The following is a 23,830-nucleotide window of genomic DNA, read 5'->3' as shown; positions in this document are numbered from 1 at the left end:
AAATTTATTATAAATGTATCATATTATAAATAAATATATTATAAATATTTATTTGTATTATTATTTAAACATTTATTTGTTTAACATGTATTTATTGACATTTATTCTATTTATTTTGATGATTGTCTGATTATTATTATTATTAAATAAATTGTAAATGTGGCAGTAAGCATATCCCCGTTGACATAAAGCAGTACTGAATACACTATTGGTATTGTCTTTAAAGAGATTGATTGATTGTATGATTCCTAATGTAAAGATATTACTTGTTCTATCAACTTCATTCTCTTGTTAATCAGTTTTCTGTTTTCTTTTTTCTTGGATTATTTTTCTCACTTTCACAGCCATCTCATTTTGGTGTGGCGTCACCCGGTCTGGGTGAAATGTCCTTTAGTTCCACATGAGCTCTACTTAGTATATAAACATGTCCTAGACCTAGATGGAGTAGCGAAATTTGCCAAAATTAAATATTAATGAATGAACAGATGTTTCGAAGAGATACATTATTTACCCTCATTACCATATGGACAAAATATATAAAAATTAATGTGTGAAAAAAAAATTTGGGGGGGGAAATGAAGAAGTGAAAGATTAAATAAATACAGTAGTCTATAAACAAAACAATCAATAAAAACAGCTAAAACTATTGCAAAACAGTATGTACTTTATTTTAATATTATATGCAAATTGATGTAAAAAAAGTACTAATTTTGATGAGAAATTAAACATTTATAATTTATTGAATATTTGTTTATTAATTATTTATTTGCTCAGAGCAAATACTCATTGTCGGAAAGGCTCATTCGAACCATAGCTGCCATTCGCTCCTTCCCACATGATAATGTGGAAGACCTTATACGCAGGGTGAGTCGTGTTACCAACGCTTTAAAAAGTCTTTCATATATTGCGTTCTGAATGAAAATGTGCTTCTTTCTCAGGGAGCAGATGTGAACCGGATGCATGGCACGCTGAAGCCCCTGCACTGTGCCTGTATGGTGGCTGATGCTGATTGTGTGGAGCTTTTGCTGGAGAAAGGTGCTGAGGTACAGTGTAACAAGAATCATTCTTTTTGAGTTTGCAAACTAAAGTCAATTCCCTAAATTCAGTGTTTGACAGTTTAAAAGTAAAGTGTGCAATTTTGTTGCCACTAGTGGTGGAGAAATGACACATTTTACTGTTAAGTTGTTAATGGCTCTGAGGCAAGTAAGTGATTAAAGGTCTTTTCAAATCTAGTTTAAAACATGTTAAGTTTTTTTTTTTCTTACGTTTTGAATAATACACATCTTAATCTTTATTTTTCAAAAAGTTATTAAATATTTTTTTTCAAGATAAAAGTATTTATTTACAAATATCCCAAATTAGTATTTTATAAATATCATAAATTTTTCGAGGGGTTGCACTACATGATATTTTGAAACCCTAAACTAACCTTGACTTGTTATTAAAAAGGTCAAAATATATTATTGTCTTTAATACTCAGTCATGCGGATCTGCAGGGGTCCTCTCTATGACATAATTTCTTGTTTTTTGTTTTTTTTTCCTGTATATTTTTGCTTGTTGGTTGCTGCACATGACTTTGATTTGGCAGACTAAAGTTTTTAATATTAATGAGCAATGAGAAAGTTTTGTTCAAATATATGTACACTACCGTTCAAAAAATTTTGGGGACAGTATGATTTAAAAAAAAAAAAAAAAGAAATTAAAACTTGTTCAGCAAGGATGCATTTAATTGATCAAAAGTGATAGTAAAGACATTAATAATAATCAAAAGATTTATATTTCAAATAAATGCTGTTGATGTGAACTTTCTATTCCTCAAAGTATCCTGAAAAAAATTTATCATGGTTTTCACAAAAAACATTTTTTTTTCATGTGTCTGTTTACTTCATTATCATATCAGGAAAGATGCATCACCCCTACATTTTTTACTTAATTTTTGACACAATTTTAATTCAGAATTTAAAAAATAATAATAATTTTCTCACCCAGGTAAACGCCTTGGATGGCTACAACCGCACTGCCTTGCATTACGCAGCGGAGAAGGATGAGGGTTGTGTGGAGCTGCTTCTAGAATACGGGGCTCAGCCAAATGCTCTGGATGGCAACAAGGATACGCCACTGCACTGGGCTGCCTTCAAAGATAACCCCGAGTGCGTACGGGCCCTGTTAGAGAGCGGCGCATGCCCGAATGTCCGGGATTACAATAACGACACACCCCTCAGTTGGGCAGCCATGAAAGGCAACCTGGAGAGTGTCCGTGTGCTGCTAGAGTATGGCGCTCAAGTACACGTCACCAACCTAAAGGGCCAGACGCCCATCTCGCGGCTGGTGGCGCTGCTGGCTCGGGGCCTGGGCACGGAGCAGGAGGAAGAGTGCCTGGAGCTGCTTTGCCGCGCCGCGGGGAAGATCGAGATCCGCAGGGCCGACGGCTCTTTACCACGTGAGCTCAGTAAAGATCCTCAGTTACTGGCTCGACTCACTAGCCTCGTAGCCCAACCGCCCTCGTTACGAGCGTTGGCGCGCTGCACCGTTCGTAACAGCCTGGGAGTTCAGTACCTCCCATCTGCGGTGAAACAGCTCCCGCTTCCAGAGTCAGTGAAAGAATATGTGCTCCTCAGAGACTGAGCGAGAACACTGTCCTTAATGTCAGACGTGGAGGAGGTAGATGTCTTCCGTGTACGTGAACATGTGATTGTAATCAGACTGCAATCTGAAGTGTGTCTGTCCATATATAGTGGGCGAATAAGTGAGGAAGGTTCATGTTTCTTTTGTTGCTATAATGTCACCAAGCAAATTCAGATTTTGGTTGCAGTACAATTATGTGCTTTGGTGCAGAGAAATATCTCTCTCAGGTAGGAGAGAGATAATGCACTTATGAACCCATAATGTTAAAATATCAGTAGATAATATGTGAAACACTCTAATTGCAAAAACAAGAAAATTATTTAAAAATATTATTTACCAGTAAATCCTATGTACACACAAATAACACTTTAACAGCACTTATAAGTTATAATTATATATTAAATTTGTTTCAAACTTATACTTGAAGATAAAGTTTTTATTTATGCGTTATTTTTTAAGATAGTAACTAAAACCTTTAGATTAAATTTTAAAGTCAAATAAATATTAACATTTTTGTTAAATCATTTTATGAGGCTTCCCGGTCATCAAAAATAATCCTGGAAAAGTGGGTGAAATTTTGGAAAAATATAGTAAATTTGCCACAAAGTAACCTTGTTTTATATTAGTTTACTAATCTCTGGCATTTTGAAGCAGAATAATGTTAGAACACTTCATTGGATTTCAAATCAATATCTATTTCTGTCCATCTATCACTTTGGTAATTATGAATCTTTCTCTTGAAAACTACCTGGTTTAGTGTGTTGGATTGTATTACTTTTTTGGTGCTGATGATGGCAGAAAGTGAGCTGTACTTTTGCGTTTGAGATGAAAACACAGCAAACCTTAACAAGAATATTCTGTGTCAGTAATGGGAATGTTCATTTTTTTACTTCACAGTGTCATGTTGGCATGATCATTCCAAACGCTTGCAGACCGTGAATGGGATGTCTTAAATGAATTCATGTCAACACTAGTGTCACATCTTGTGAACCTCAACAGATTTTTTGCAGTTGTTTTCATTTCACTGTTGTTATATTGCTTGATTAAGAAGTATGTAGTGCTTACATCTAGTTTTATGCATGCAGACTAACCAGTAAAAGCCTCCATGCATTGTTCAAGTGTTTTACTGCAGTTTTTTTTCTCCAAACCAAGTGAATCACGAACGTGATTATGAACACATCATTTGCCTTCTCAATGACATGAAACCTTAGACGAGTTATGTGTGTGTAATTTTAACCAGTAGAGGGTGCTGGAATACCACATGATATAAAACAGTCAGCTAAAGCTACAGAATTTTGCAATTTACCTTGTTTGTAAAATAATAATAATATTTTTTCTTGAAAGAAACAGACATATCAGACCTTCAGGAAAAAAATCAACTCCGTTTTAATAACCTATATTTACTTATAGTAGCTAAATAAACAGACGTCATGCAGCCATTGCTTACTAAGACTATTTAATATTAACTAGCAAAAGAGTACATTTGATTATGAACATTTTCTGTACGTTTTTAAAACTTTAAAAACGCTCTCCGTGAAGCCATGTTTTTTGTTTTCTGAATAGGAAATTTAATAACGAGAAAGAAGCATATTTTAATTGCATACATTTCACTTCCTAACTTCAGCAAGTGAATTTGTGTTTTGCATCATGCTTTATTTAAACTCCTAAGCACAGGATGTCCTCTTTAAGAGAATGTAAATGAGTCAGGAAGGAAACTACAGCAGGACTGAATAAAGGCCCTCTGCAACTAACTTTCCTCTGCTTTCAAAACCATCACCTTCAGTTCACATCACGATTTTAATCTTTAATCATTGCTTTACATAGTTAATGCACAGAGTATTTTAAGCTCAATAGCAGACTGAATCACCGACCACTTGTAAAGAGAGTTAGTAAGGCTGGGATGAGAACAAAATATTGTTCATGACATAATCTAAGGGTATGAATGATTAAAAACGTTGGCAAAAGAAATATGATTTTCAGTTTACATATTTATTTATTAAAAAATGCAATCCACTTTTATATTTTAATTTACATTACAATTAGATTTTTAAAATATATTAATAATCTCGACCCCCCCCCCCCTGGTTGAGAACCACTGTTCTAAAACAAGTCAGTGTAATACCTTACAAAGATTTTAAACCTGGAAGACACTCTGAAGCTTCTAAAGTCTTTAAGAAAAAAGTCTGGGATTAATATTGAAAATTTAATTACAAATGAAATTTAGCTAACGAAATACAGATGATAACAAATTCTTGACATTCGTCCTTATTTATTTTCACAATTTAAAATAATCTATTTTAGAGTAAGAACTGTGGTAAGAACATCATTTACATTATATCAACTAGCAATTCATAGCAACATTCAAAGTTCGTGCCAAAATGTTATAACATTATTACAGTCATAAAATAAATAAGCTAGAGTTTATTAATCAGAAAAAACAAGCATCAACAGTGTGAATTTTGAACAACCACCCCAGGTGAGCGTTGAGGGACCAGGATAGTGTGTGACGCCAAAATCTCGCGATACTTCACGGGGAGGGGCGTGTCAGATTCCAAGAGAGGAGAGAGAGAGAGAGCGAGAGAGAGAAAGAGAGAGAGAGAGAGAGTGGGATAGAGGGGCGCTGTGGTAAGTTTGTAAACATTCTTCTTTTGTCAAAAATGTGGAATCGATGATTGTCTTGATTTGAAACAATGTCCAATTGTTTTTATATCCGTTAACAAGGTTTGTCTGTGATCAAGAGTAACTTTTATGAGGAGACTGTGAGGCTGTCAGATTGGCAGTGGGTTACCAGCCGAAGTCTGCGCGAAACTGCGGGCTCGTTCAGAGCTCTTGACAAGCGAGAGAAGAAAATCTTAGGGACAGATATCTGCCCCTAGCGTCATGTATGATCTTGTATATGTATATGCCATATTACTATATACTATAGAGTTTTTCATTTTGTGTCAGTATGTACGTTTATTTGCTTATGTAAAATTACATATTTGATATTACGGTCAGTAATTTGTTCCTGTGATGGCAAAGCTGAATTTTCAGCATCATTACTCCAGTCTTCAGTGTCACATGATCCTTGAGAAATTAGTCTAATATGCTGATTTGGTGCTTAAGAAACATTTATTATTGTCAATGTTGAAAATTGTTGTTGTGCTGCTTAATATTTTTGTGGTACATTTAGATTCCTTGATGACTAGAAAGTTAAAAAGAACAGCATGTATTTGAAATAGAAATATTTGATAAAATCATATCATAAATGTCTTTACTGTCGCTTTTGACCAATTCATTGCGTCCTTGCTTTATAAAAGTATTAATTTCTTTCTTTCATGTTTTTTCCTTTCAATTTCTAAACCCCAAACTTTTGAACAGCAGTGTTTGTACCACTATTACTATACTAATTAGGCAACTATTAACTATACCAATTAACTATACCTGCATATTTACCTACATATGTTTTTACAGCACTTTTAAAGGACTTAAACAAAGGTTTTTGAGTAATGACGCAAATGAGACAATTTTGAATCAATGTTGCATAATATTATATTGCCAGCAAAATTATTGCAGATATATCGTCACGTGGACATTAGATATATTTCTGGAGAGAAGACACACTGTTGCTGTTTTGTTGACTTGTAGCATGTCCAACATTGTTGCAGCCGCAGTATAAACTGATCTGAAGAGGATTATGGGTTTACAGAGGGGGACTTCGGGTCCACATTGTTCCTAGCAGAATACAGGCCAAGGGAACTGCATTGGGCTACACTGTGTATTTCCTCACCATGGATTTAGCACTGGGCACACTGCAGTCATGCAGACATGGATCTAAAGTTTCATTTGTTCCATTTTCCAAAGCTCAGGTTCACTAAGGTTACATAAATCCAAATCAACCATAAAACACACCATGCACCATAGATCTCCCGTCCCCAACACCATCCGTAGGACCCTTGGCCTTTACCTGCAAGTTACCGAACACCCTCCAAAAGCATTCGTTCCATTCTCTGCTCCCTGCCCCCCGCCCTTTCCGTCGCTCCCTTTTTGTGGGGTCTCCCTTACTCTCTGGCAGCTCACTCTCCAGATTCCTCATTCTTGGCTCCAGCTGGAGCTATTAATACAGTTTGTTTTGTCAGTTTCCTAGCAGACAGCATCAAACAGTGCGCGCCTGAGGCAGATTATAGCTGGACCTTGCTACACCGTCCACCTGCTGAGTAGGAGAAATCCAAGTTAACCGCAGGATGCTGTTTGTCCCCGTGTCGGACCACTAAGGCCCAATTAATCCTGAGGAACGGGCTGCGAATTAAAAAAAAAAAAATGCAGTTCACAGAGTTCCCACAGTCATGAAAAAAAAAATCTGGAAATGTGAATTTGAAAAGTCAGGGAAATTAATGACATTTTAAAATGTCTTGGAAATTTTTATAGTGAATATAATTCTCTAAAATTTTTCATAGCTTATAAATAGTTTTTTTTTAATAAATATATATACTATGCAAATTTCCATAAAAGTTCTATTTTTGTTGCTTACAGAGACAATCATGATTTGAAGTAGGATAAATTACTTTTCATATTTTACTTCAAATACTTTTCATTTTTTCAACTAAACTTTTTTTCTAAAAGGTTTAGAAAAAAGGTGCTTTGCAGTAATTACTATTAGATTAAGGTAGATGTTTTTTAAGAGGTCACCCCACAAAAATGTCAGAATTATAAATGACTAAATTCGCTTGCAATTTAAATATTTAAATAAATATATAAATATATTATAAAGCACCTGCTGTTGATCAGTTTGTTATCCCATGAAATTGTTGTGGCTCATAAATAGTTTTTTAAAATATAAATACAGTCTGTTAAATAATTTTTAAAAATCTAATTTTTATGATTTTTTTTTTTTTAAATGTAGAAATAGAGTTATTGGAAAAGTTATTGTTTACACGGGAACTGCTAATAATGTTAGCTCCTGTATCATCTACTGTGATTCCTCATTTGTAAGTAATTTTGGATAAAAGCGTCCTCTTGTTGATTCGATGCAAATATAAATGTAAATGCAAAAGTCATGGAAATCCATTGGTCAGAAGGTGTGGGAACTCTGAATCCATTGCATTTTTAAAAACTCAAGCAGTTCACTGCTAGTACTTCCAGCTGTCTTCCTGTTTAAATTGTTGATGATAGACGAACCCAGCTGTTCAGTTTATCTTCAGTAGTGCTATCAAAGATGGTGGATGTTGTCAGAGCCGTGTCCTAGCAACTGGCACTCATGCAGAGATATGTGGATCTCATGTAGGAGACCAAAAATTAAGTTTGGGTAATTGATTTTGGGAAACTTGGTTAATTATACTTGGTATGCTGTTCAGGGTTTCATGTTCTCAGGTGATAACATTGTAAAAAAAAGTTTTTAATAAAACAGATTATTGGAGTATGTTTTACAAGAAATTACTATTTTCAGTCTTTCTACTTCAAAATGTAACTTACCATTTCTTTGTAATTATTTGTGAAATTTACTAGCAATTTCTGACTGAAAATTGTTTCAAAGTAAGTTCTACACCATTTTTTCCCCCAGTGCCGTTGTAGTAATGTTCTTCGGCAATGAGTCGCTTCTCGATATTTCAGCTAAACAGTTTTTACATATTGCTGCTTTAGCATCCTTTTTGCTTACTGTGAAGTGCATCCCTGCTAGTTTGTAGTTTATCCATGTTGGGTGCACAAAATAATTGTTGACACAATTAAAACATGTAATTGCAAAATGCTAATTAAACCTCACTGTTTGGTCAATGGTTTTGGCCCTCCAAAACTATTTCAGCCAAAACCAAAAATTATTTTTAGTTTTTGGTCGCTAAAATTGGTGCATCACAATTTAGTTTTTCATCTTTTTAGGTTCACTTAGTTGGTTATAATGCAGAGACTCTTTGAGATGTTAAGACAATATCATTGGATATTTTTTTTATCACTGGATAACATTTTTGAGGATTCGTTGGAAATAATTAAAGTACAAACATGCTTAAACAGACTTCAATTACACATGCTTCCTATTCTTTTATATTGCAAACATAATCTTAATCAAAGTGGTCTCAGATTACTCCAGAATGTCTTTGTGAATAATCCATCAAGGCTCTATTTTTGTTTTGGATGGTCAGTTGTAGCACACATTGACGCAGGTGGCCTGTTCTCTGTTCGGCTGATTTATTGTGCCATGGTAAACTTCAGACTCCTCCATGTGTCCGCTCCCTTAGTTTGAGGCCAACTGAGAAGCGGACACTTCACCAAGGGTATAATGAATGGGGTGGTACTCATTTGTATACAGTCTCTCCGTGCATTTCTCTGACCAAACTGTCTGTGTGTATTGCAACCAGACTGAAAGCTCTGGCACCAAGCTGTTGGCTCACTTGTAGAGCGTGTGAGGTCTGCAAGGAATCAAGCTGCTTAGCTTGTACTCCACTTTGATCTCGGCTGTAATGGGAAGGGCCTTTCAGGGCAAACAAAATGCAGTTATTTTCTTTATGGAAAACAGAGCAAGGGTCTTGGCAGTGGTTGCTGATTTCAGCTTATAAACTGCATGTCCCTCCATCCAAGACACTTGAACACAATTGACATAAGGATATATAGACATTAGTGTTTAATCAAATTCAGTTTCTAAATTGTCCTATTTAGGGTTTAATTTTTAATTGTCCTAGTTAGTTTTATTTATAATTAGATTTTTTTTTATTTTTATATTTATTGTATAATTGTATATAATTATACAATTGTTATTTATTAATTAATTAATTTTTATTTATTTATTTTTAATAATTGACATAAGGATATATAGACATTAGTGTTTAATCAAATTCAGTTTCTAAATTGTCCTATTTAGGGTTTAATTTTTAATTGTCCTAGTTAGTTTTATTTATAATTAGATTTTTTTTTATTTTTATATTTATTGTATAATTGTATAATGTAATTGTTATTTATTAATTAATTAATTTTTATTTATTTATTTTTAATCTTAATTGGTGGTGCCTTATTTAGCATGTTGACAGCGTGCACACTAAAACTCTCGAGATGTTGGCATTTTTAAATTTGTCTTCAGCCATTGTGTCACATCTTGCAGTGTTTTTTGAGCGTCCTCCCACAAGTGTTGTTTTTTAAGGTGGCATGAAGTTAAGAGTAGTCCTTTAACCTTTAAAAAAAAAAAAACGTGTCTTGAGGCCATTGCATTCTGTTTCGTTCTTTTGTGCTCTGTCTACCTGTATTTTAATGCAGTAATTGGAAGTAATGAAGTAATTTTTTTGTGAAGGCCCCTTAAAAATAGCATGTCCATATGAGTGCAACTGAAACCAGCCTCATTACACATTGATTAGTTGACTATTTGTTCAGACAATCCACCAAATATATATATATATTTTTAATATGTACATTTTTGTAGCCTATATTTCTACTCCATTGGTACTTTGAGAGCAGTTGCTTTTGTTTGCTGTAAACTTTACAGCACTAATGTTACATAAATTAGCAGCGTCTCAGCCTGCTGACCTGCCATTCTAAATGGCTTTTTAAAATTTTACAGATGACATGTGCAAGCTTTATCCATTTAAATCCCTGCTGTTATAGTCAAGGAAGATGTTTGTTTTTTTCTTCACCTTTTGTTTGTGTTGGTGGTTGTGTAACTTACCAGACGTCATTCAGAGCTGGTGGGGCATGTTGAAAGTTTAATGAAACTTCCCTCCATTTAAATTTAATGAGCGCGTAACTTTTTCCAAAATTCCCAGCCTCTCCATGCGTGGAGCGTTGGGTTTAAAAGAGTTAGAGTGTAGATTGATGTGAACTATGGCATCAATTTTCCACCAAAAATATTGCAGTCATGGATCAAAAACTAAGCATGAAACCAAAATTTAAAAACGCAAGTAAAATATATTTCACAAAATTTAAAAATGAAGCAAAGTTTTCAGAATAGCAAACAATGGTCACGGATCAAAAAATAATAAGCGTAAATCAAAAATTTAATAATGCCTTGAATCAAAACTTTAAACACATTCAAAATGATATTGCACAAAACTGAAATATTAAAGCAAAATTATCCGACTTGCACACAAAATCATGTTTCCCTTGGTTATATTTATCAGTTTTTTGTGCTCTCAGATAACTTCTGCTCATATTTGTATTTTTTATATGCTTATGCTGTTTTCCCCTTCGCTCTTGTTTCCATGTTCTGCGCTTGCTTTTCCAAATGTTGCGGTTAGAGTTTGATGTAAATCAGGGTGTGCTTAAGCGTCATCATTGGTTCACTAGTTCTAGATTGACAGCTCCTCCTCTAGCCAATCAGTCGAGGAGGGGAGCTGATGTCACTCCAATGCACCTCATTAGCTGCCGATGCTCAATGTTCACTTGTACAGGTGATAATGGAGAACCGTCAGCTGGGGTAACATCTTTCCATACAGGACATATGTGTCTGCCTGTCACTGGCGATCCGTTACCATTAAATGAGCCATCCTAGCGACCCTTCACCATTATATTCACCTATATTTATTCGCTTATGGTCACATCGCAAAAGGCAGCAGCCACTATATGCACCGGCCTCCTGAAGTCACTGTTAAATGTGTCTGGCTCGCCTGTACCTGACTGATAAGTCTTGTTATTGTTATTACTGTTAGGAGAGGATAATAGGAATAATATGTGCCAGTCACAATTGTTTGGTTCACTGTATATTACCCTTGTCTCTTGTAATTGTTAATTGTCTATATCTTATTTTTTGTCATGTATTGTTTTTGTAAACAGATTTCCAGCTTTGTCTTTCATGTAGAGTGTCATTGATAAGGTTGTTGGTTTTGTAAGATTTATCACATTTTGTGTTACTCTGAGATTATAAAATGACACAGTTAAGTAATATCACACGAGGAAGAGTGTTGTTTTCCCGAATATCAGCACCATTGCAAATGTTTATTGAACTGTAGTATAAAATCAATATAACAAGAAGTACATTTTGTGTGAGTTTTAAACACAATATTGTAACTATTTTCTCATTTCGACGAAGAGTCCAAACAAAGCCACAGCAGAACAGTGTCCTCTACGAGCAACACACAGCAGCCTTTCGTATTGAATGAACTGGTTTGGATTTGAACGAATCAGTCGAGTGAATGATTCACTTTATTCCTCACTGAATGAATCAGGAGATTGAATGAATGTTTTAATGATTCACTCTAAAGAACTAAGTAACTTGCCGCCACCTACTCGCTGTTAGGGATGGGCGATATCTTATCGTTTGCGATATACCGGTAAAAATTCTCCCCATGATAAGAATTAGCCTTCCCGCGAGTCGCAGAAATATATTCTATACTCATACTGTAATAAAGGCTATGTGATTAGCAATGGACTATAAATATACTTATGAAAATACCTGAGGTGGTTTTAAGAACACAGATAAACATTGTCACTGTTGAGTGTTTATTGTCTTAATGTTCTCTTTGCATTGAAAGCTCATTAAAAGTGTTTCTGTCTTCTTTCATTCAGTTACAGTATTTATTGAACCTTGGGCTAACTGTATTGTTGCATTCCTACTGTTTACTCTAAAATACTGTATAACAGGAATATCACAAACTGACTGCAGACTCTGAGTACTAACCTATGAAAAATATTTAACATGAAGTCTAGCATTTTGCACATTGTGCAATTACGATTTTGACATTAGCCATCAAGAAGCTTCAAGTAATGTAGGAATAGGCTATATGACCCACGGTATCACCCCATATCACCCCCCCACACACCCCCGTCACACTGATGGTACTCAAAAAAAAATTCAAAGGTTGGCAGGTCTGCACTATTGTTTTCATGAATCAGTATTCAAATCTAGCATAGTCAATGCAAAAACATCACATTCATTCATAATTAATTTACCAATTTACTCATTTAACGATAACGGATCGCCAGGTAGGCTTTACTGCAGTGACCGGCAGACACATATAACGGTGTCCTGTATGGAAAGATGTTACCCCAGCTGACGGTTCTCCATTATCACCTGTACAAGTGAACATTGAGCATCGGCAGCTAATGAGGTGCATTGGAGTGACATCAGCTCCCCTCCTCGACTGATTGGCTAGAGGAGGAGCTGTCAATCTAGAACTAGTGAACCAATGATGACGCTTAAGCACACCCTGATTTACATCAAACTCTAACCGCAACATTTGGAAAAGCAAGCGCAGAACATGGAAACAAGAGCGAAGGGAAAAACAGCATAAACATATAAAAAATTTAAATATGAGCAGAAATTTTCTGACAGCACAAAAAACAGAGAAATATAACCAAGGGAAACATGATTTTGTGTGCAAGTCGGATAATTTTGCATTAATATTTCAGTTTTGTGCAATATGATTTTGAATGTGTTTAAAGTTTTGATTCATACTTATTACTTTTTGCATTATTCAATTTTTGATTTAAAATTGCATTTTGAGCAAAATATTTTTACTTGCGTTTTTAAATTTTGGTTTCAAGCTTATTATTTTTGGTGGAAAACTGAACTGCTGTGAAGACAAATTCAGTCAGCCCAGTCAAACTTGCTGAAAGCCACCACAACTAAATATAAAACACATGTATAATGGATACTAAACATATGTGTCATACATGAACAGATTTGAAACTAGAGCTGGGCAATATATGGATTATTACAGTATATTTGTGATTTTTCTGTTAGTATAAAACTATGCACCATTATGATCTTTAATGCCCTTTATTAGACCAATAAGTCCAAAGGACCTTGACATTTGACTAGTTTTACGATACCTTTATGTAAATGACCTCAAACTGTGAATTGATTCAAAACTTTGATTCAGTGATTCATTTGCTTCACTTAAAAAGGTTTTTAAAGCCACCATGTTGCATTTTTAATAAATATGCAGCTATGTATAGGTAAATATTTTTATTTATTGCTATATATTATGTTGGTGGATTTAAATTAAAATGATTACATAAAATTCTTTCACTGTGTTCATTTAGTGAAAAACATGTCTTAATCATCAACCAGATTTTTTGTTTATTTATTTTTACTAATTGAAGTAAAAAAAATATTTAAGTGAATAATAAGCAAATATTGAGATACATATGTTGAATGTTGTCAAAAGATTGAAATATATTTAGATGCAAAGGGTTCCTGTATTAATGGGAAACATTGAAAAGTAATTCAAATTAATACAACAGACAAACTGGCTAAAAATTGCTCTTTGTGAGTGTATCCTTCTTAAAATATTGTTGTGATGAAACATAAGTAGAATGGGTTATTGAAAAAAATATATTTTTTGGGAGAAGGCCTGCATACATCACCAGAGAGAAGTCTGTTGTTTTTGCCAGAAGGTCCAGTTATGACATTTTGATTAAACGTGATGGAAAAAAAAAAAAAAAAGGATTTTCATGTCATGATGACTTTAAGGCCTGGTAATCATCAACAACAGAGTCATGGAAAAGTAATTGATCGGAATTTGTGGAAACCCATAAGTTTTAGCCACCCAGCCATTTTTTGAAGATACCATGGATCCATCAGAGTCCAGGGAAGCATTCATTTAGTGTAGCATTCGTTTGATTTCGGAGTAATGACGAGCATGTGTGTGTTTGTGTGGAAGGTGCTGGCAGTTTGTCTGGAATAACTGCAGTGGTTTGGTTAATAGGAAAAGAGGGAGTGTCTATGACAAGCCAATTCACATGCATGCCATTCCCCTGGATCAGAGCGGCTCATTCCAGACATGTCTCTCCAGAATTACCATTATTGCACTGTCCGTTCCTCATTTACAACACTTACACTCATTGCACCCTCTTGAATTGGATGAAAGCAATCAATCGATCTTATCTCCGAGGTAAATCGGTTCCCGGCGTCTGGAAAAACGGTACCAACACAACCTCTTGATGTCAGTGTAGATGTCTTGAGTTCCTGTGAAAAGTGATGAGCGTCTGGGAGTGTGGTTTGCTGATATTTGAACCTGAGAATCGGGTGGAGGAGTTCAGAGAATGACTGCAGACAAAGGTGTAGAGTGGCACTAGAGTCGTCGCCGCAGAAGAGCTTTGTGGAGATGGTGTCAAGAGGACTACAATGAAATGTAGGGGAGGGGCTAAAAAGACTTTGCTTTTAGCAAATCCCGAACTCTGCGTATCATTGGTCTGCCAGATGCCCCCAGTGTGAAGGAAGTATCACCAGGGAAACTTGTAGTCTGTCTCTACACTAACATGCATGAGCAAGGATCCAGGCTGAATCATCCCTGGGAACGGCTGTAGAACTTTTTCTGGCTCGAACCTCTAGAAAAACCCTTCAGTAATGTTCTCATCTTCTCTTCCACAGTTATATTGCAAAGCCTTTGCAAAGATGGGGGACGACAAGCCTTTTGTGTGCAGTGCTCCTGGCTGTGGGCAGGTAAGTTCGCTTTCACTTTGTCTTGGGTTTCAGGTGTGGGTGTGCTTTTCTGGTTCATAGGGCATTCTCTGGTTATTGAAGAGTGTCGGCTGGCACATCGCCCTCTCGGCTGCACGGTAGCAAGACGTCTACCCGGCTTGTGTGTGGAGGGAGGTGCGCCAGCTGCACCGCTCTGAAAATGTGTTGTTTTTGTCACACTGCAGCCCAGGGCCACACTGATGAAGCTGATAGCGCGCTTGTGAAACTGTGCTAACGTCTCTTGCATTGTCTGACTCACTCACAAAATTGGCCAATGAGTAATCGCAGCTCAGTTATCATCTACACTTGTCTGGTTTGAGTCAAAGTCCATGCAGACACTATGAGGAGGTTATTGATGCTAATAAGTGCATGATGAACTTGCAGACGAAAAAAAAAGTACCTAACAAGCCAAATTGCAATAAAGCTATTTACAGAGAATGTATGCCTTGATTAAATTTGTAAATAAAATTTTGTTAGAAAAACAGACAAACACCCCCAAAAATGTTATATATATATATATATATAAATAAATATCTAAGTATAAATAATAATATATAACATATAAATAGTAAAAAATAAAATTTTAATTTAATTAATTGAATTCTATATATATAGAATATATTCAAATAATTAAATGTATAAAAATGTAATAAATAATATATTCTCTGAAAACAAGTCTTAATATCTTATGCAATTTTTCTTCTTACGTAAATTGATTTTGGTTTAAGGATCATAATACCAGAACATTTATTTTTACACTGGAAAGATTTTCCAGTGTAAGATCTGAAAAATAATGTGGCCTTTGGAGGCATGTGCTGCTTTGAGGGCATTGAAAACCGAAAGAGGAAGTGATCGAGACCCATCCTACTCAGTGAGACAGTGATGTTCGTTTTGTGGTTTTGATCTGAATGTTCTCCTCCGCAGTTACGTAGAAAACGGCGTGAAAAAAGTAGCATGGATCAGAATGAGGTAATTTAACAGTTAGACATTGCCTTTCCAATACCGAACACAACAATGATCATTTAACTGTACCATTGGCGGCATAATCTTGAGAATTAAGAGGAACAACATGAACTTGATGAATAATTTATGTTAGCTAGTTGTTTGCAGATGTTTCTTTCTCAGAAGCCACAGGGACCATGACTGTTTAATACGTCTTGCTCTGACCTAGCCAGACTTTGAACAGGAAAAATCTGTTTTTCTTACGTAAAAAGGTGCCTTTGATATTTGACATCTCTATTACTATTGCTAATACTTAAGATTTGAGCTTATATTATAGTGGACATAATATTTCAACTTGTACTGGTTTTTGAGTAGAGATGTGATACTTCTTTTTCGTTTTTTAGTCTTGTAATGGCAAAGCTGAATTTTCAGCATCATCACTCCAGTCTTCAGTGTCACATGATCCTTCAGAAATCATTCTAATATGCTGATTTGGTGCTCAAGAAACATTTCATATTCTTTGATTAATAGAAGTTCAAAAGATCATAGAAGTCTTTGTAACAATCTTTGCTGTTACTTTTGATCAATTTAATGCATCTTTGCTGAATAAATATATTAATTTCTTTTAAAATATCTTACTGACCCCAAACTGTTGAACAGAAGTGTACACTGAAGCATCCTGGTTTCTAAGTTGAATATCTTAATTCATAAGTGGTAATGACGTATCTTGTCGTGAGGTGAAAATAAGGCAGTTTTAAGACTACTCAGCTCCTGTAAACCAAAACTATAGGGGAAAAAAGGATAATGGTTGAAATAGAGATCAGGTTGTGCACATCTGTCAGGCTCTATTAACAGCGGTGTTCAGCTGCACGAGGGGAGTGAGGGTTTACTCTAGTGGAGGTATTGTTCTTTTGTTGACGAGCAAGTGCTGTTTGCGTCATACTGAAGTCCATAGGGGTTTAAGATTGTTTTGCTTCATCCCAGTTAACCAGATTTTCACGTGACTCCTCTGTTTTGTCAACCTATTGTTGAAAAAGAACACGCCGAAGGAAACTGAGATTTGAGATTATTAATGCTAGTGTTTGTTTAAAGCTATTTTCAGAGTAAATGAATCCTTTTTAATGTAATTTCCTCTTTATCATATAAAAAACATTGTGCAACAAAATTCAAATTGGGTTTAACTAAAGGCTACACTTTAGCTAGTGCTTGCTAGTCAGTTTATAGTTTTGTTTTTAGAACAGGAAGTCCAGGACTTACACTACCATTCAAATATTTGGGTTCAGTAAGTAAAAAAAAAAAAAAAAACTTTATTCAGTGCGAAAGCATTACATTTTTAAGAAGTCACTTTAAAGACATTTATAATATTACAAAAGATTTCCATTTCAAATAAATGCTGTACTTTTGAACTAATTTTTTTTAAATATTAGCAGCACAACTGTTTTATCTGTTTTTAAACTGTTTTTAAAATCAATAATAATAAGAAATGTTTCTTGAGCACCAAATCAGTATGTTAGAATGATTTCTAAAGGATCATGTGACACTGGAGTAATGGCTGCTGAAAATTCCGCTCTGCCATTACATGAATAAACTACATTTTAACATATTTTAAAATTATAAACAGATGTATAAATTATAATATTTTATAATATTACTCGTTTTACTGTATTTTTGATCAAATAAATGCTGCCTTGATCAGCATAAGAGACCTCTTTCGAAAACATTTAAAAAAATCTTACTGACCTCACATTTTTGAATAGCAGTGTAGTTAGTGTAGGTTTGATTTTCATTAATCTTTTTCATTAAAATCTACAGTAAATTAAGGTACACTAATAGCTATTAACAATTGGAATGAGCAATATTAGCTAAGACTGTTTGTAATAAACTCTTTGTTCTGTATATTTAGGCCGTTTTTTTACATTTTTGCTAGATATGGATGGTATTAGGGTTGGGTATCGTTTTTTTTTTTTTACGATACCAGTGCCAAATCGATACTTTTAAAACGGTTCCGGTGCCTAAGTGGTGCCTGAACTGATACTTAAAAAAAAAAAAAAAATTTACCCAAAATAGGATGGATTGGCCATTATTGAGCGCTATAAACACATTTAATGTCTGTTTCATTCATACTGGACGCCTCGCACAGAAACTCCACATGTGCATCACAGAAGGAATAGAACTCAGGAAATCCCTAATATGGACAAAGGCATTGCTATGACTGTAACTGCGTAAACAGAAGATATAAACGTTTTGAATGATAAAACAAAGACAATAAACACTCAACTGCGACAATGTATAGTTTATCTGTGTTATTCAAGCCATCTTTGGTATTTTCATCATAATTAAGTATATTTATAATACATTGCTAATCGACCATATGCTTTTTACAGTATAGAATATATTTTCTGCCTCATTCTGTGACAAGAAGCCGCATCAGATCACAAAAGGAAGCAGTTGTGGAGTAAAAACGTTATAGTGTTCTCTTTTGTTAGACAACCGGTTTAGAAACGCTTCTCATTGCAAGTCATTACAAGGGAAGTTTAGCTTTTGGCATTTTAATTCAAGAATGTTTAGCTTAGCTAGCTAACGGTATCTACCTGCTGTCATCAGAGCAAGTGTAATTGCTGTATTCACGCGCTCCTCGGATGTTCTCATTTCCCGAGTTGTGCTTTTATGTCGGAATGTGAAAACAACATGGATACTTGCGTTACTACAAAGATTTGTATTATTAGAGCTTTCCGACTTGGTTTGTGAATTTTCTCAGTCGGGAAATAATTTTTCACGTGCGGTGTAGGCTTGCCGCGATAGACGGTGCTGACGGTGATACCGGTGTTAAGCTGCAACACCGGTTATGTCACTTGCCCACCACGGCACCGACCCCCACCGTCGTTTAGATTTTTTATAGTAATAAAAATCATTTAGTTCAGTAAAAGAACAGACACTACAATTAAAAACTGAACGCGGCTGCTCAATGCAGCGTGCTGAACGACAGTCGCATCACAGATCAGATTTAATTTATCCATTGAGGAGAGTGAGTCGAGCTGACTGACAAGAAGAGTGAGGTTATGTAAGTTATTTGTGATTTTATATTAGGCATAGCCTGCCCTATAGCATGGTGTATTTTTATTTGTTTTGTTAATAAAAGTTCTATGTTTTATATATAGGCTAAAGTGAGTTTGATGTTGTATTTTGTTGTTGCATTCAAGCAATTGACGCCGAACTGCCGCTAATTCGAAAGTGAAAGTAAAATGTGCACGGCGCTTTTAAGCTATTTAAAAGCAAAGGAAAGCGAGGAAAAGAGGGGAAATTCAAACGAACTAAAAACGAACAATTGCTTTACGCCGAATTGCCGCTATTTGAAAGTGAAAGTAAAATGCGCACGCAGCGTTTACAAGCTATTTAAAAGCGAAGGAAAAAAAGGAAAAGAGGGAACGCCCCCACCCCCGCCCCCACGGTGATACCGGTATTACCGGTGTTGTCACACGTCAATTAACCGGTGGGAAAATTTCCCTCACCGTCACAACCCTAGTGCGGTGCCGGTGATCCTTACGTCTGTTTCGGAGAACCAGAGAACAAATATTTCAATCGATCGCTCAAGCATTTACGTGGCACCGAAATCTGCGTTCTGATTCGGTTCTAGTACATACCGGTTACATAGGTATGGCACCGGGTTTCGGTACCCAACCCTATATGGTATAGAAAAAAAAACAGAAAATAATGGGAAGAAGATCAGGAAAAGAAGTGACTTTTTTTTTTCTGCCCGCATGAGCACCTCAGCTCAACATGTAGGAACATCTATGCATACATAGATGACCATGTGCTGCAGGGAGAACTTGGTCAGAGTATTTATACTTTAGTATTTGACAAATAATGTGCATTGCTTCATGCATTGCTTGACATGTTATTTCAGCTACCTATGTTTCCCATTTATGTTGACGTGTATTAATGAGATAAAATGAAAAACATTTAAACAAGGTCTTGAGAAATGCATATAATATTGATCTTAGTAAGGATCAATATTATAGAGTATTTATACTTTAGTATTTGACAAATAATGTGCATTGCTTCATGCATTGCTTGACATGTTATTTCAGCTACCTATGTTTCCCATTTATGTTGACGTGTATTAATGAGATAAAATGAAAAACATGTAAACAAGGTCTTGAGAAATGCATATAATATTGATCTTAGTAAGGTCAGTTTAATACTAAACTATGCTGCTGAATAACATTATCCATTCTCATTCTTGATGACTAGAAAAGCTCTATTTTTTGCATTTCTCAGTGTCACATACTTCTTTCTGAGAGGAAGATACAAACTTATGCTATTACTGCAAAAGAGGAAGTATAAAAAGTCCATACATAAGGCACTCTAGCTGCACTACTTGTCTGTTGGTGTTAATTAGTTCCTGTGTTTGCTTCAGCCATGCTGTTGTCCTTGTGTTGTCATTTAAGTCGAGGGGGAAGAAGCTACGGGCCATGCAGTTGTTGTATTTGTGATGCTGGCACATCTAAAAATACGCCTCTGACACTTGACTGTGTTTCCACGGCTGAACTGTAACCGTGACACGGAGCCAGAAATAGTCTGAAGAAGACTGTGAAGCCCAGTGAACACGGCTTGAGTCATGAAATCCACACAGAAAGAGGAAAAGCTAATCCTAGAGGCTCCACGTCCGCTCAAGCTGTTTTGGAAAAGACCGCAAGGATCCAGTGGTTGAGGTGCTTCTTCAAACAAGTGTTATTTTCCGCAAACCTTTCCATCAAAAAGAAAAAAACAAAGTGAACTGAATGACGTTTGACCAGTGTAGTCTGATTCCGAATGACTCTTATGAGCCAGTACTTTTTAATGAATTAAACAAATACAGGGCTTACCAGTATAGTCCAATTCCTGAACAAATGACTCTTTTGAATTGGTTCTTTTTAGTGAATCAAAAACATGCATCACAACTAGTGTAGTCTGAATCCAAAGCAAATAACTATTTTGGGTTGGTTCTTTTTAGTGAATCAAAAACATAACAGCATGACAGGTGGTGTCCAGTTCCCAAACAAATCACTCTTTTGATTCCATTCTTTTTAGTGAATCAGAAACATATGGCATAAACAGTGTAGTCCGATTCCCGAGCAAATAACTATTTTGAGTCAAACTTTTTAGTGAATCCAAACTCTGCATCGCAACCAGTGTTGTCCGAATCCCAGGCAATTAACCGATTTGAGTCAGTTATTTTTAATGAATCACAAACATACACTGTAAACAGTGTAGTCCTGAGCAAATAACGTAATAACAAATAAATAAGTTCCGGAATGAATGACTCTTTTGAACTGGTTCTTTTTAGTGAATTAAATGCATACAGTACAGTGCTATCAATGTAGTCTGATTTGATGAATGACTCTTATAAGCCAGTTCTTTTTAGTGAATCAAACATGCATCACATACATCACATCCAAAGCAGTCTCATTCCTGAACGAATGACTCTTATGATCCTTTTTTTAGTGAATCAAAAACAAAACAACAACAACCAAAAACATCTTACTGTGTAATCTTGTACTTTCCTGTTGTTCATAATTTATTATTAATATTATTCGTTTAACATGTAATTAAAACAGACAATAGGACAATGCTGCTTCTAAGAAGAATGAAAAGTCATTAAAAAAGAATTGTTGTATATCTCATCATTTGGCAATGGACCAATCAGCTGATTTTCCACATGATCGGTCCGTTTTGACATCACAGCTACGCTCACATCTGCATGTAAACATGTTGTCGGCGTGGAAGTTCTTGACTGTGAGTGAAGAAGACAGAGTTCGCAGTTTGTAATACGTGTAGGGCCGAAGTAAACCACGGGGGAACCACAGCTTGTCTGGGACAAGTAGATTTTTTTTAAAGGGGCAAGTGAGAGAGAATTTACTTGCCCGACTGGACAAGAAGCCTGTAAACGGAGATTGATAATGTTTTGATGTCGTGCCAGATGAATGAGAGAGAGTGACAAATGAGCGCAACAGCACACACAAAGCAACTCACAAAAATTTATAGATGCATACTGCGGTAGAAAAAAAAAGATATTTATAATATGATATAGGTAAGCAACATTACACGACCAAGATGTTTCCCCGAAACGATTGCAATGTGACACTGATTTTATACAATAGTTTAATAAACAAGAAGTTAAAAATAATTTACTTGCATTTTAGTCACAATATTGACAATATTCACAATATTAACTTAGTCCAGATTGGGGGAAATTGTAATGTTTAAAAATGTATTTTATTATAAAATTTGTAAATTGTAAATTTTTTTGCATTGGAAAAAAAAGTAGATTTTTGTTTGTATATGCTGTAAATTATAAACAGCATATACAAATCAGCAAAAAACGGTAACGACAGGTCACACTTATAAAAAAAACAGAAATCGGAATCGGCCAAGAAAATTGCAGTCTCTGCATTTTATGCGTCATATTTCAAAAAAGCATCTTTTATACTGGTTTCCATAAATATCCAATAATATTCACTGCCTGTGCATCTGCAGCGTACAGTTTTACCACCTTAACAGCTGTTTTGTTTCAAAGGTAAATATAAAAGCACGTTGGAGAATGCACGATTGCCTGGCATAAATGTTAATTGAATACATCTGTGTAGTTTGCTCAGCCCATGAGCTGTTGTGTCTTGCATGCATAACATCTTGGCTCGAGCACTGGGTCAAAGTGCTTAACTAGAGAACTCCACCTTAGCATTAGTGCTTTTGTCATATGCACAATGTATTTTGGTTTTTGTATTGTCATGAAAGCTGGTGGAACATTTTTTTTTATTATGTGACAAATGTGGAAGTTCAGTACTTACTGTGTAATGCTGTAGCTGCACTTCTGAACGGAAGCGTAAATAAACGTAAGTGTTGTAAGCCTTGAGGCTGTATAAGGGCACAAAGGTCAGCTGTGAAACAGAAAGCCGCCTCTACTGTACGTCTTTGACATTGACACTGTATAGTTACATCCTATACCTCAGAGACTTTGAGTAGAGCATGGGCTTGGTGAAAAACGATCATTATAAAGTCCTCTCTGGCCTACATTATCTGTTTCGAAAGACAAATCTTGTCAATGCCACTCCCTCTTCTTCCTTTGGAAATATGTCTCTGCCCTGAGGTCTTGAAATGCTCCTTTCTCTTTTTCTGGTCAGATTTGTCTCGTAATCCATCTGTTCATCTGTGTCGCTTTGTAGAGGTTTACTAATGAGGACCACCTGGCTGTCCACAAACACAAACATGAAATGACGCTGAAGTTTGGACCCGCCAGAACTGACTCAGTCATCATTGCAGGTACTTTGCACGCAGACAATATGATACAGTATGAATCCACAGTGCACAGTTGTCAAAAATATTCTTTTTGCATATAATTATGCACACGTCAGTGTGTATATATAAAATCACAAAAAACGAAATAAATAATATATAAATATATGTATACCATAATGTTATCATATAATATTAATTATAATTTATTTATTAAATTAATTGTAATTATTATTTATTTAATTATTATATATAATATAAATAATAGTACATTTAATTACTTTTTAAATTAAATTAAAATATATATTTTAGATTTTTAATATAAAACATGTAAAAATTTAGTGTTAAATATGTGTGTGTATGTTTTAATGATTTAATTAAATTAAATGTCATATTGATTTATAAATTAAATAATTAAATGATATAAATATTGAATGCATTTTTATATTTCTAAAATAAATATTGTAGTGATTATTAAAGGATTAGTTCACTTCCAGAATAAAAATGTCCTGATAATTTACTCACCCCCATATCGTCCAAGATGTTCATGTCTTTCTTTCTTCAGTCGCAAAGAAATTAGGGTTTTTGAGGAAAACATTCCAGGATTTTTCTCCATATAATGGACTTCAATGG

General features: G+C 35.2%; 2 protein-coding genes across 2 annotated transcripts in view; both read left to right on the top strand.

The window, feature by feature from the left end:
- The first annotated feature begins 439 nt into the window (after positions 1-439).
- On the top strand, positions 440-3,913 carry LOC107716075 (ankyrin repeat and SOCS box protein 8-like). Its single transcript, XM_016522394.1, has 4 exons — positions 440-444; positions 777-864; positions 939-1,043; positions 1,990-3,913. Exons 1-4 carry the CDS (start codon positions 440-442, stop codon positions 2,623-2,625), a joined length of 834 nt encoding a protein of 277 aa, XP_016377880.1. The 3' UTR covers positions 2,626-3,913.
- Positions 3,914-5,213: 1,300 nt separating this feature from the next.
- LOC107716199 (cyclic AMP-dependent transcription factor ATF-7-like) overlaps positions 5,214-23,830 on the top strand; it is a 26,657-nt gene continuing 8,040 nt past the window's right edge. Inside the window, exons 1-3 of the mRNA XM_016522568.1 lie at positions 5,214-5,250; positions 14,894-14,965; positions 23,128-23,224. Of these exons, the coding sequence (XP_016378054.1) occupies positions 14,918-14,965; positions 23,128-23,224 (145 nt within the window). The 5' untranslated portion in view covers positions 5,214-5,250; positions 14,894-14,917. The remainder of the gene's footprint in view (positions 5,251-14,893; positions 14,966-23,127; positions 23,225-23,830) is intronic.

Source organism: Sinocyclocheilus rhinocerous, unplaced genomic scaffold (assembly GCF_001515625.1).
Source record: "Sinocyclocheilus rhinocerous isolate Xijiao unplaced genomic scaffold, SAMN03320098_v1.1 scaffold148, whole genome shotgun sequence".
Taxonomy (NCBI): domain Eukaryota; kingdom Metazoa; phylum Chordata; class Actinopteri; order Cypriniformes; family Cyprinidae; genus Sinocyclocheilus; species Sinocyclocheilus rhinocerous.
This window is presented reverse-complemented; position numbering and strand designations above follow the sequence as displayed.

Excerpts from the sequence above, each read along its gene's own strand:
- LOC107716075 (XM_016522394.1), top strand. Across the intron at positions 865-938 it reads TGGAAGACCTTATACGCAGG|GGAGCAGATGTGAACCGGAT; the intron begins GTGAGTCGTGTT and ends CTTCTTTCTCAG. Across the intron at positions 1,044-1,989 it reads TGCTGGAGAAAGGTGCTGAG|GTAAACGCCTTGGATGGCTA; the intron begins GTACAGTGTAAC and ends TTTCTCACCCAG.